This window comes from Festucalex cinctus, chromosome 12 (assembly GCF_051991245.1).
Source record: "Festucalex cinctus isolate MCC-2025b chromosome 12, RoL_Fcin_1.0, whole genome shotgun sequence".
Classification (NCBI taxonomy): Eukaryota; Metazoa; Chordata; class Actinopteri; order Syngnathiformes; family Syngnathidae; genus Festucalex; species Festucalex cinctus.
The window spans coordinates 14,405,687-14,419,139 of record NC_135422.1 but is presented as its reverse complement, the minus strand read 5'-3'; the positions used below and the strand labels follow the sequence as shown (position 1 = coordinate 14,419,139).

Genomic DNA, 13,453 nt, shown 5'->3' with positions numbered 1-13,453 from the left:
TGCACAACTTGCTGTTCCCTAAAAAGGAGCCGAACAGCAAAATTCACTTGAGATGGTGGAGGCAAGAAAATTTCCAAGGGCGTTCACTTCTTAACTTTTGTGATTTTTTTTTTCCAGTCTCTCTATCTCTATTGCAACCTGCTGATGGCACTCTGTGACACTCTAAGCTCTGTGGTCACTTAGTTTTGAGAACATCCCATTTTGAAACCTTGCAAAAGTTAGATAACGTCAGTTGAAGTTGACAAGGAAAGCATTTTAGGTACATTCTGAAATTTCACCCAAAGTCCTATTTGTAAATAGTGCACCTCCTCGAAGTTTTGTGGCAAGCTTCTCCCGTTGCACTTAGCGACATTGGACATGATCGTCATGGCCTCAGAGTTCCTCTTTTGAGAGAAGAGCCAGCGTGGAGACTCGGGAACTATCCTGACCAAACACCTCTTTAATGGATGCCCTGAGTTTGAATATGGATGTAGTACAGCAGTAAAAAAAAAAAATAGTTACCAGTAGTATGGGATAAAGAGGAACCAGGGTAGCGTCATGGTGAGTTGCAAAGTCTTCCAGGAGGGCACAAGGTAAGCCAAACCGGGCAGGATCACCATGCCGATGGAGAAGAAGGACCGGCACACCATAGACACAAATTTCCTGTTGTTTGAGCTGAAGAACTCAAACACTGTATTTGGATTAGATTGACGATTCTTTGAGAGGCATTCGGAAAAGCCCAACAAATCTTTGACCTTGAGTGGGGTACACTCAATTTGATATCAGTATTTTGCAGAAGAAAAAAACCCCATCAACCTACACAATACATAGCAGGACGTCCACGCTCCTTTTTCAAAAAAGCCTTGCAGGAAGCGAAACACCAGCAGCATTGGGTACCACGGTGACAGCATGACGCCCACGCCCATGATACCGAGGCAAAACATGAAGGCAATGAAACAAGGCTTCCTGCCAAACCTATGACAGAGCGGTTTATGGCATTTCATTTTCTCAGGTTTATTCCACAAAAATAAACGTTGGTAGGCAAACCTGTCGGACATGTAGCCAGTGATGAAAGCGCCGATGAATAGGCCACTTGCCATCACAACTTGATTGAGATCAGCGAGCCAGGATCTCTCGCACACCAACGAGAACTGTGGGGCAGAAGATTTGGTTAGCCAGTGGTTGAGATTCCTGACCACACACAGAGCAGTACCCGTCTCCTGCTTGGGAGGGAGTCTTGAAGTCTCCAGAACTTCATGACATCACCAAACAAAAGTCACTAGATGTGTTGCTTGTTTTGTTGTTGTTGTTTTTGTTGTTACTGTTGTTGTTAATAGTTATCAGATGCTACTAAACTTAATGGCAGTCATTTGAATGACGGCAATCTATTTACAGCCTGACAATGGAGGGCTGAAGATCTCTTGCTCTGGGGTGATCTCAGAGTCTCCAATAGTCGCTGATAATCCCACAAAAAAAATCACTAGATAGTGATTTTGTTTTGTTTTTTTTGCTTGTCGCTTTTGTGAATATAGTGGCCAGATGGGTTGGAAAGCTTGCTAAAATTGTGACAGAGTCACATGAATGAAGGAGATTAATTTGTAGGCAGGCTGCATAGGGGTAATCATCGCTTGCTCTGGAGGGAAACTCGGAGCCTCCAGAAGTCTCTGCTACCACCAAAAAAAAAATAATAAAAATGTGTTCCTGTCTTTTTAAAAAATAAAATAAAATAGTGAAAGACACATGAATAAAGCAGATTGATTTTCTGTCTGGCCTTGGAGACGTGAACATCTGCTCTGGAGGGAGCTCCAGGGTCGGTCAATGAGGCAGCATAAAGTCACTAGATTTGTTTCTAGTTGATTTTTCTGAAAAAATGTCACCAGAGTGGTCGGAAAAGTTGTTAATTTAGTGGCAGTTGAGTGAATGAAGGCGATTTATTTGTAGTCTGGTCATGGACGGGTGAACATCTAGTCTCAGAGTCGACAGAAGTTTTTGACACCACAATAGTCTTACTCTAGAAAATACCAAGAGAACACATAGTGAAAGTACCTCAGAAACAATCGAGGAGTAGCTTTTCTCAAAAGCCCAGCCGCCATCACAAGGTACCACGGGGGTCTTATTGAAGGCCAGTAGTTGCTCCAGTTCAGTGCAATTACTCTGACTCAGGTTCAAGTCGAACCTGTTGCAGTGACTGAAGGACGCTTCCGAGCGGGGGATGGTGACTTCCCTCACCTCCGCCTCCGTCCAGCCGCACTCCGCCAGGAGCTGCTCGGCCTCGGGGATGGCACACCAGTGATCCGGCGTCTTGCCTAGGAAAACAACCCCTACCAGGACAAAGGAGAACGGGATCAGCGGCAGGGAGCATAGCAACACCAGTCTCTTCTGGAAAAGTCCAAAGTCTCCAATTTGCACGATGAGGTCGCTGAAGTCTGCCATTACCGCTAAGGATGTCTTTGGAGGAGTGGGGGTTGTTGTTTATATGGTGCTATCTGTGGCAGCTCAAAGTCCTGCTTGCATCAGCAGTCTTGTCTCTTCCTGGAAGGGGAAGCGACTTTCACATTGACCTTATTGTCTTTTTGACAAGCTGTTGATTTATGCGAAGAGTCCACTTTCATTTCTCAACTTCTTCATTGGTTTCTTTTGACTACTCAGCTGACCGTTATAGACTTACTAAATCAAATGGGTTCCAGTACAAGATCTGAATTGAAAATGAGCTACAAGTGTCTCTCACAAATATCATTGTCTTTGTAAAAGCACTTAGATTTTAAAATGGGGTATGGGCCACCGTGCATTTACATTAAAGAGTCCTGTGTTATTTGTTGCATTAATGGAACTGTTTTGTTTTTCTCAAAAATAGATTTTATTAAAATGTGTATTTCCGTTTGATTTTTTTTATGGTGTTTTTTTTTTCAAGAAAAAGTGTGAATAAGTCGAATTTTTCATGACAAAATTGAATTATAGGCAATTTTTTCAAGAGAACAAACATATTGACTATAAAGTTGGGTTTAAAGTAATAAATTAGAATTTTTATTATTATTATTATTATTATCATTATCATTTTATTTATTTATTTATTTTTTGTGGGGGGGTATTTAAAAAAACAGTCATATATTATGAGGATCATAATATTTTCTGTAGGGGAAATCAGATTTGTACGGGAATAACTGCAATTTTTTTCTAAATGACATGAGTTTGTGTCATGATATGATGCAGATTGGTGCTAGGCACACATATGCACTGATAGTGGGTAATCAGTCTAGTTAATGATTGACAGGTCTGCATGTTTTCTTGCCGCCTTACCTCAGATAAAAGCCGCAAGGACCTTTTGTCACGCCGTCTTCTTCTTTGTCGGTTTTGACAGCTCCAGTGCGCAGCTGTGCTGGTTGTATGGCAACTCTTATCAGTGTCTGCACCTCTGCCTGACCATTGTTTAGCCTCCGCTCCCGTGTAAAGTGAATTTACACAGCGCTGACAGCACGTGTATTCAGGCATGTCTCCATAGTGACAAAAAAACAAAAATCCTTGGGCGTACTTTTCAACGTGTCAAGATACAAGGGTGGTGTCGCCATAACTGTGCGGCAGATGGCGCTCTTTTTTTTGCTTTGCTCTTGACAAATCCAGATCATATTCATTGTCTACTTTCGTTGTTTTTTTTGTTTTTGTTTTTTTAATCCCGAGCTACCATTTATTCATGGAAAACCCTGCTTATTTACATTTTTTCATTCAAAAATAAGTTTGCCAGGCAATTAATAAGGGATCGTATTTGCACAATTTTGCTCTTTGTGTTCAGGCTCGATCACTATTTCCTGCAAATAGAACTTTTTTTACTTGGGGGGGAAAAAAATATATGTTTAATCAGGGAAAAAATAAGTCTTTATTTTTCTTAAAACAATCAATTTGTTTTTCATGTAAAATTATTATGATCCCTTTTTCTCACATTAGAACTTTTTTTTTTTTAATAACAAATACTTATATGAAAGAAGACAACTTTGGACTTTTTTCCTTGAAACAGATTCTCACAAAAAAAATATTCTTCTGTAATATGACAAATAAAACAAAACTATCTTGAAAAATATATTGAAAAACAACTTCATTCTCATCTCTCTCAAGGCTATAAAAAATAAAAACAAATATTGTTTTTGTCTAAAAAAAAACAAACTTAAAAAAATCTTTATACATGCATGGTTTTTTTTTTCTAGAAAAAAATCTGCCTCTCTCTCTAGAAATACACCTTATTTCTTCTCATATTAAGGCTATTTCAAATTAATTCATGTAATATCACTTATCTAAAAAATGTCTATGTAAAAGACTGACTATATTCTCATAGGAATTATTTTTTTCTTCAATATACCGCATTATTTTGGAATATTACACTTTTTTTTTCTTTAAAAAAATCGCCTGACTTTTTGTCTTAAAAAAATATTTGCAAAATATTACAACTCTTTAAGTTAAAGTACTAAAAAAAACTCTATTCTTGTAATATGACATTATTGGAAAAAAAATGTAATGTTGTATTCTCACCAACATTCAGATTTTTTTTTTTCCTCCAAAGAAATACATTATTGTCGTAACATTGTGCCTTTTTTCTCGAAAAATAAAACTATTCTTGCAAAATAACTTTTTTAGGAGTAGAAAATTATTCCTGATTTGAAAACAACCTCACTGAATATACATATTTGGTAGAAACTGCAATCACTGAAAAGCATTTGTTAAAAGCACCTCCTTTTTTTTTTTTTTTTTTTTTTTTTTTTTTTTTTTTTTTATTGCCACGGAAATAATGTATACAGTATAAAGCAGAACATTTTAAGTGTTAATCAACAGACTCCAGTTCCAAATGTTCTTGGCATTTGTTGCTCTGCTCTGTGTGGTTCTCCGTTGGTTCTTGGGTGCCTTCGGAGGGTTCTTGTGTCGTCGTCGTGTCCGCGGGTTCGACGTGGGAGATGGTGAAGGAGCCGGCAATCTCCTTCAGGAGTGCCTGCTCGGCTTTCAGTTTGGCCAGCTCCTGGCTCAGATGGCTTTCCAGTGGAGCGGCGGACCCGACGGGGGCGGCGCTCGTCGGCTCCTCGTGATGTTCCTCCGGGCTCTCCTTTTGAGGGACCTCCTCCTTCGTTCCCTCGTCCGGATGACCACCGGCTGCTTGCACCTTCTCGTAGAGACTCTTCCTCTCATCCTGCAAAGCCCTGCACAGACTTTCCAGCTTCTGGTTCTTGATGGTGACCACCTGCAGCTCCTTGTCCCTCACTGCTTTCTGCAGAGAACATTTCATATATACATGATGACAATAATCGTACACACTGAAAAGGAAAAATAATGTTATTTAGGAAAGTATTCCTTATGTCCCCTAAGTCGTGATATTCTGCCTAAAAAGTAGAATGGCTATATTTTCCTTTAAAAAATGAAATCAGCTTCAAAGCTAAGTGTAGTATGACTACAGTATATTATACTGTCCCCTTGTGGTCAAGGCATGCACATTAGGAAGAGCAACACAATACTCATTGAATTATTATGCTAAAAAAAAACTTTTTTTAAGTTTATTATTATTATTTTTTCAATGCATTCATAATGGGCGTCAATTCTACGCTGAATTTTGCTATTCGCAGGCCGGCCTATAAATCTTGTGATCTCATTTTGAGGCTGACATCTCCCGCCGCTTTGTTTGAGCTATAATGAGCATCACACATGCAGTACATCAGATGATTAGGGAAGAACAAAGGCAAAAGCCCCTTACATCCGTCGCCATGTCGACGAGACTCTTGCTGCAGCCGTCGAAGCGACTTTTCCATGATTGACACTCTTTCTCCAGCTTCTTCATCTTCTTGGCCATCTTGAAACACAGCAAACATGTTACGCGCCTAAAAATATCCTCCTCGCTTACTCCCTTTTCATTTCAAGGCTGCCATTCGTACTTTATCCATGTCCTGTTTGAAGCTGCTGTAGACGCTGTTACTTTTTGAAACGGTGCCCTGGATCTCGTCAAACTTCTTGGAGTACATGTCGAGCTGAGGAGACAGAATCAGTGTTATCATTCAAAGATAATAATAAAGAAAACAATGAAGGCTGGACATTAGCATCCACAGAAATAACAGAGATGTTGCAAATATTTTTTAGACACCGTTTATGTCTAACTAGGTAGTGCTTTCAAAAATAAGTAATATTTGTTTTTTTGATTGATTGATTGATTTGTATCAGGAACAGTATATATTAAGAAGCATTTCTGTAAATGTACCAGAATTAGCCAAAAGGCTATTTTTCATCTGCAGTCCTGAGACAGATCGTAAATGTCGCCCTAGTAAAATAAAAATATATAACGCATAACAATAACAATGCATTCATGAAAATATAACGGTAAGTTAAAATTACACTTTCCTAACAAAGCTGAAGACTTTTTTTTTTTTAAGTTACACTATTATGAAAATTGCCATACATATTATTGGGGGGGGGGGGATACTACAAGCTACTGATAAAAGTTCTGATAAAAAATTTTTTAGTTTTTTTTGTTTTTTTTTGTGTTTTTTTTTAAGTTGCAATACTACAAGTAGGCATGGGTTGATTACCAGTTTCACGGTTTTGTGTGGTTTTAAAAAGTCAAGGTTTCAGTAACTGCTAATATTAGCTGTCACTGGTAACAAGCTCTTCTTTTCTTTTTTTTGAGTAGACCTCTGAGCATGGCACAATATGATTGGCTGCTTGCAGAGTTGAGTAAAGGGGCCACCCATTGAAATTAATTCAATTGACTAGTTCTCTCCTTCTTGATGCAAACACAGATGGCTTTTTGCTTTGTGCATTGCAAAAAAAAAAAAAAGTGCCAGCGGGTACTACTTTGCCCTAAGGACATCATGACTAGCCCACAGGAAGGTTCTAAAAATAGCTCACACTGTGACTTACTAAGAAAAATGAAAACATTATTTGTTTTTTTTTTTACATTTAAGTAATAGCTAATAATAAATAGAGTCTACTTTAGAAATATTCAAAGTTGTTAAAAAAAACCTAACAGTTATTATTTCCATCCATGCTGCTGTGAGCGTACCTGTGCCTTCATGTCCACCTCATTCTCTTTCAAGAGTTTCGCTTGCGACTTGTACTCTGCGGCCTTTTGTAGCAGCTGTCGGGACATTGGCAAGGTTGAGTATGGGAGTACGGCACTAAAACAAAACGTCATTCCACTTGAAAAAGGCGACGTACGAGCTCCCTTTCCAGCTTGTGTTTTTCCTCAGCCTCCTTCAGCAACAAGTTGGCCTGAGTCAGCTTGGTGTCCAGAAGCTTCTCCTTCAGGTCACGATGCTTGAACACCTTCTCCAGGTTCTGCAATTGAAGGTTTTGCAGGTTAAACGTCTCGTTCAAGCCGAAACTAAGGTTGCAGAACTTCCTAGGTCTACATCCCATTGGTCAGGATTTAGGAAGGAAAAACAATCAGTTGAAAAATTAGTTTACCACTGTTAACATTTAATGTCAAAGACCTAATGCGAAGGTGATTCACATCTCAAGCTATTAGAATGAATTGGAGTCTTACGAGAAGTTTTCAGGATCAAAAGTTATGCTTTTCAAAATGAAAATTAGCCTCAGAGGTCACGTAGAAAGTCGTGCTTTTACGAGAAAGTTAATGTTATGAGGAAAACAATTTGTATTTTTTAGATTAAAATGACTACACTACTATTACTATAGTACTATTTTTTATTTTTTTTAGGTAAGTAGTCATGTTTAAAGAATCACATCGTACTGGTACAGATAAATGTTATAATGGTTGGGAATAAAGTGAGTTTTTGTCAGAATTTGTAAAAAGTTGCATGTTAGGAAAAAAAAGTCGTAATCATACAGGAATAAAGTCCCATTTTTGGGGTGGAAGTTGTATTTTCCAAGAAAAAAAAAAAAGTCTTATTACAAGTATAGTCATATTTTTCTATATCTGTCAAACAAAAATCTGCACAAAAAAAGTTTTTTTTTTCTTGATAATGAAATATTAATTGAATGTTGCTACTGTCTAAAAGTCAATCTTGTTGGAATAAAGTTTTTTAAGACAAACTTTTAAGTTAAGTTGCGTTTTTAAGAGAAAAAAAATCACTGCAAAACAAAATCAAATTGTATTTTTGAAATTAAAAAAAAAACAGATTTTCTTTCACAAAAAATTACAATATTTGGATAAAAAGTCATAATTGTAATTGTATTTCTTTCATTCATTTTTTTCCCGATAAAGTTGTATTCTGTAAGGGGGGGGGAATGTAATGTTATTGAGAAAAAACATTTATATTTCAAGTCATGACCTTGAGAGAATAAAGTCTTGTTTTTGAAGAAAAATGTCAATTTTATTTAGATTCTTCAACAAGCTGAATGTAATGAGAAAAAACAAATTGTGTTTTAAAGGAAAAATATCCACAAACAAATTTTAATATTTTGAGAAAGTCTAAATTTAACAAATAATTAAGAAATATTTCTTGAGATAAAAAGTTGGATTTTTTTTCAAGAAAAATATGTGGCAGGAATAATGTATAATTTTTGCATTAACTTTTTTTTAAGTTGAAATTTCCTTGGAGTGAAAAACTAGAGAAAAATGACATTTCGATACAAGTTATGATTTTGAGAGAAGAAAGTCATGTTTTGGAAGAAAATAAAATGTAATCTTACACAAATTCCTTAATTCATATAGATTATCTCACCGCAAAAAAAAACAAAAAAAAAACAGTATTGCTAGAATAAAGTTATATTTTTTGAGAAGCAACATGTCGTTACCATGAAAATATTCAGAGGTCCCATTGTATTAGACATATTTCAGTACATTACAGTGCAACAACTGCACCCACATATAGAATCAGGGTCAATGACATTGCGATAGCACGTTGGCCTTGAACGGGGTTGGCGTACGTAGGTTGGCGTACGTACCGCCTCCCGCTGGTCGTACTGCGTGATGAGGTCTTTGAGTTTTTCGGCCAGGGCGCTGTTCTCCTGGCACAGTTTGATGTTGCGGCTGCTGTGCTCCTCGATCTGGGCCTGGATGTCGCTCAGCGTCCCCTGGAAGTGGGTTGTGATCTCCTTCCGCTTCAGGTCGTCCTCCCGGCACCTCTGCAGCGTCTCCTCCTGCCGACAAGACATTATTTGGAGAGTTGGGGCGCAAGATGAAACTGGATTTGTTTGAACTTTTTTCAGGGTTTGTGCAGGGAAGATTATGCATTTTCTTTGTCTGACGTGGCTCACTGAAGATTTGAGTTAATTGATCTGGCCGGGGCACCTTTAAGGTCTTGTTGTGCCGCTGCAGTTCCCGGCAAAGTCCCTCCAGTTTGCTGCGAGCCAGTACAGCGCGACTGTGCTCACTCTGCAGCTGGTCCTTCTCTTTCATCACCTGTAGAAGCTTCTTCTGCAGAAACTTCAGCTGCTTCTGGTCGCTTCGGTGCTCCTCCAGCTGCAAGCACATGCGTAGCAGCGCACGATGTTGTCATCCAGACGCTTGCGCTCGGAGATTAAGCGCAGGATTAGTCCGGTTTGGCTCGCTTGCTCACGCGTGCGTTAAGTCTACTCACCAGCTCGGCGTGCTTCTTGATGGTGGCTTCCAGTTTCTGCTCGGGAGTGTCGAGTTTGGTCAGACTTTGCATGAGGAGCATGGCGTCTTTCCCTGAGCGGCAACAGAGGAGCTCAGATTTAGAGTTAATTCCTTCTAAATCACCCCCCCCCCAAATCTGAGGACATAAACTGTACTTTTCATTCAGTCCGTATGATTTGGATTCTTGGATATGGATCCTGATTGAAAGCATCTTGCATTGCAATTGTGATATTTTGTTGTTATGAGTGAAAGTTGATCAACCAAATTAGAGTGAAATCCGTTTCAAATGTTTGAGGTTTTGTTTTTCCTAGAACCAGATCTCAAATCTCGACTTTAACTTGATCCAGATTGGAAATATTAAATTCGTCTTTGGTTCGCACAGAAGCTTCACATTAAATTGATTCAAAGCAGTTTGACTAGAATCCAGGTTTTACATGTAAATCCAGATTTGAATCCAGATTCCAGATCTTGACAGTTTGATCAATTGGTTCTTGGATTATATCGAAGATACACACAAATTTGATCTATTTGTCTGTGTAAAACATTATTCCAATCCACATTCTGGATCCAGATCATGAAAGAAACATATCAATTTCTCTTTGGATCATGCTGATGCTCCAAACCAAATCAAAATCTTTGCAAAATATCTTGGGAAAAAAAAAAAAGATCATTCTTCCAGGCAAGCCACTGAGTCGATCTCAATTTGACTGTTCCGGTTGCAATCTATTCAATGACTTGAGAAAATCTGGAAGATGTAGAAAAAATATTGAAAACTTTCAAAACATTATTAGAATCTAGATTCCAGATTCAATTCTTGATTCCAAACAAATTCACTTTTTGATTTAGATCTATTCTGAAAATGATTTGAATCCAGATTTTTGGATCCACGTGACTAATGAAGTGTCATGTCATGATAACGAAAACTCTAATGATTCATGAATCCAGATTCCCGGCGGAAGTTGCAAATCACAGTGAATCGAAATATGTTTGTGTCAGCTGTACAAAACCTACCCAAGCTTTTGAGCATCTTCTTCTCCAGTTTCTGGTCCCGTCGGGTGTTGGTTTGGGCCTCCTCTGCGTCTTCCAACTCATCTGTTGCCTCATCGGCCTGATAGGTGCTGATGATGTCCTCCAGTTGCTTGCCCAGGTCGTCGGTCAGGTCCGCGTTGGGGTCGCCGACTGAAACCGCCTGGGTGCTCTCGACCTGTGTGCTGTTTTCTGGGCATGACTCCATCTTTGTTTTGGGTGACTGAGAGGCCATCGTTTATTGTCAGGATTCAACAAGCATGCAAGAATTAAAACACCAAACTGAAAGTTGAGCCGATTGTTTTACCTCAAAGGTTCCGCCATATTTAGAATTAAATAGGATTTAAAATTAAAAAGTAATTCAGTAAACACTGACTTATTTCTTCTGATTTTGAATGATTCGATAATCCAGACTTAATTTATAAATCATAGGGAAAAGGAAATCGGAACAAACTGGAAGTCAACTGGAAGTTCCGCTATATTTAAGATTTAGTAAGATTTATCACAAGAATATATATATTTAGTAAAAAAAAAATAAAAAAATGGATGTCTATGTTCTATGTTTATCTTCTGTGTTTGCTCACCAGTAATACTGAAAAGTAGTCTGGTAGTAATGTTGCACTTTCATTTTTCTTAACCAATTCTTACTAAATTGATGTGAAACAAAGTGCATGTTCTGCTTAAAAGTCACATCTGCATCTTTGAAAAGAAAAGATGATTCAAAAAGGTAGTAATTGTACAGCCCTGTGTGTGCAAACTCTTGTAATATTGTTCCAATCATTCATGTAGCATTTCATATTATATTGGTGTGAAACATGCACTTATAATTGTGGGTTTGTCAGATAGATTGATTAAAAAAGGTAGTGGAATGATGGAAAACAAGCAATAATGTTCCACAGAGTCCCAGTCGGTGAATGTTTACGCGCATAAAATTAGCGCAGCCTTCACGCTGCTTTCACAAGCTGAGCACATGGCACCTGTTCCAGAGCCACGGGCTATTTTAAGACCCTCTTTATATGGGCAAGACATTTATTTATTTCCTCCTAAACCCACGCTATTGATGGTAGGCAGTCGCGGCAGCTGCGTGCACAAAAAAAAAAAAAAGAAACAGCAGTGATTTGCTTTAAAAATTATATAAAGGATGCCAAAATCCCAAATATTGTAATGTTGTCACTATTGTGTAGTCAATGACAAATATAGTCATCAAACAAGCACTGTTAAGGACCAAAATGTAAAAACAAACCAAACAACGTGTGTAAGGTTAATTTCATGTTCATGCTAACACGCAAAAGAAGTCTTACCGGGACCGAGGGCCGAAGGGGGAAAGAGAGAGCGTGGAGGGGCTCGGACAGGCTGCCTGCCACCACAGATGCAACAGCTGTGATAAGACCACCTCAAAAATAGACCAACCCCCAAGCATGGGGAGGACAGGACAGGACGCTATAACCCCTCAAAAACAGCTGTCACCTTCTCACACACTGCTTGTCGACACTGTACGCTTGCTTGCCAACTCATGCGCCACTATTCACAAATATTTGATCCAGGAACTTGTATGAACATATTCCCTCTTCATTTTCAGAGCATTTAGAGTATCTGTATGATAGACTGGGTCAGGTAAGGGTTATGTTTAGGTCATGACCCTGAGGTCAAGTGTCTGTTTTGAACTGATGTAACCGGCATCTAGTTTCAACTGGTAAGATGTATGTGATGTCAGAAAGTTATGTGATGTCAAGAATCTGTAATCTCTTTACCTTGTCAACAGCCAATCAGATAATTCATGTCAGTCCTGTTACCCACATGTCTAGCCACAGCCAATCCGATCGATTCACTGTCTATTTAAGCCAAACCGAGAAGTGGTGTTTGTCTGATTATTCCTCCATTTCCCCGGAGCACCTCCACAGCCCAAGTTAGTTTTGCGTCTAGTTGTTATGCGACTAAAGAGTTAAAATCTTATTTGTGTCTGCATTTTTTGGGATCCAACCTCAGAACATAACAGTTTGTTTTGGTCCAATGAGATTTCAGCCACCGTGTTGCCAGGTCAATCTGGGCAGGGTAGATTGACCAACAGCGCTGGCCAATGAAGCTTTACTAAATATTAGTAATGGGACCGCTTCTTTAATCAATCCGGTTTCAAATTCTTCTTAGAGATGACGTTAGCATTTTTCTTTCCTGAGCAAAACCTGTTGCAACCGGGTTCAACATGAAAATACGTGGTGATGTGCGCATGTTTATACATTCGGAGCTGTCAAGTGTTAGGGATAGTTTGTATTTTCTTACGGAAATCACTGGACGCTAACCAATTACGGCCATAACACTAATTGTTCCAGATATTAAAAAAAAAAAGTGGATAATAGTGAAGCGCAGCTAGCAGACGGCTGGGGACCTTTCCAAGTCCGACGTTAGCCGGAAGCTAATGACTTCAGGCTAATCCAAATGCTGGTTGAAGAAATAGATCGCCACTGATAGCTGGCTTTGTATGTCGTGGAGAAACAAAATTTTGCTTTTAATGGAAGTCTGAACTTTCTCAATTTGTAGACAATATTTTTTTGGCTGATAAACTTCAAGGCTTTCAGAGGTATTTTACTCACGTTTCCAGCTTCATGCGCATAAACAATATTTGAGCAAGAAATGCTCATTGAGTTTTTCAATTTTAGTTTTCATTAACTATTTAATAACCTTGACCTATATCTCAGCAATTCCCTCTGAATTGACATCATTTGCGCTACAAGTTCAGCCAATAATTTCCCACAAATTTTGGAAGCCTTCATTTTCAGGTTCTGTCATTTTCATCCCTCCTCTTCAAGCGTTTGTGAAATAAATTGTCACACACACACATTCCTGGGTTAGAAGTATATTCTTTTAAAACAATTTTAAATTGAATGTGAGCACCAAATGATAATAATAGAACAGATCCCGCCCACC

General features: G+C 38.6%; 3 protein-coding genes across 5 annotated transcripts in view; 1 reads left to right on the top strand and 2 right to left on the bottom strand.

The window, feature by feature from the left end:
- slc22a3 (solute carrier family 22 member 3) overlaps positions 1-2,447 on the bottom strand; it is a 5,472-nt gene extending 3,025 nt beyond the window's left edge. Inside the window, exons 1-5 of the mRNA XM_077539989.1 lie at positions 2,026-2,447; positions 1,027-1,130; positions 800-954; positions 502-670; positions 306-423 (exon numbers count right to left, since the gene is read on the bottom strand). Coding sequence (XP_077396115.1) covers positions 306-423; positions 502-670; positions 800-954; positions 1,027-1,130; positions 2,026-2,412 — 933 coding nt within the window. The 5' untranslated portion in view covers positions 2,413-2,447. The remainder of the gene's footprint in view (positions 1-305; positions 424-501; positions 671-799; positions 955-1,026; positions 1,131-2,025) is intronic.
- The window catches only part of dusp23b (dual specificity phosphatase 23b), a 61,799-nt gene that overhangs the window by 17,567 nt on the left and 30,779 nt on the right, over positions 1-13,453 (top strand). The window lies entirely within an intron of this gene.
- txlnbb (taxilin beta b) lies at positions 4,740-12,216 on the bottom strand. 2 transcript variants are annotated; one of them, XM_077538657.1, is made up of 10 exons: positions 11,833-12,216; positions 10,517-10,754; positions 9,486-9,577; positions 9,197-9,367; positions 8,851-9,045; positions 7,159-7,278; positions 7,004-7,078; positions 5,883-5,975; positions 5,705-5,800; positions 4,740-5,224 (listed from the first exon to the last, which is right to left on the bottom strand). In XM_077538657.1, exons 2-10 carry the CDS (start codon positions 10,737-10,739, stop codon positions 4,787-4,789), a joined length of 1,503 nt encoding a protein of 500 aa, XP_077394783.1. In that variant the 5' UTR covers positions 10,740-10,754; positions 11,833-12,216; the 3' UTR covers positions 4,740-4,786. The 2 variants fall into 2 exon arrangements, with proteins under 2 accessions (XP_077394783.1, XP_077394782.1); XM_077538656.1 differs by lacking the exon at positions 11,833-12,216 and having other exon boundaries at positions 10,517-11,823.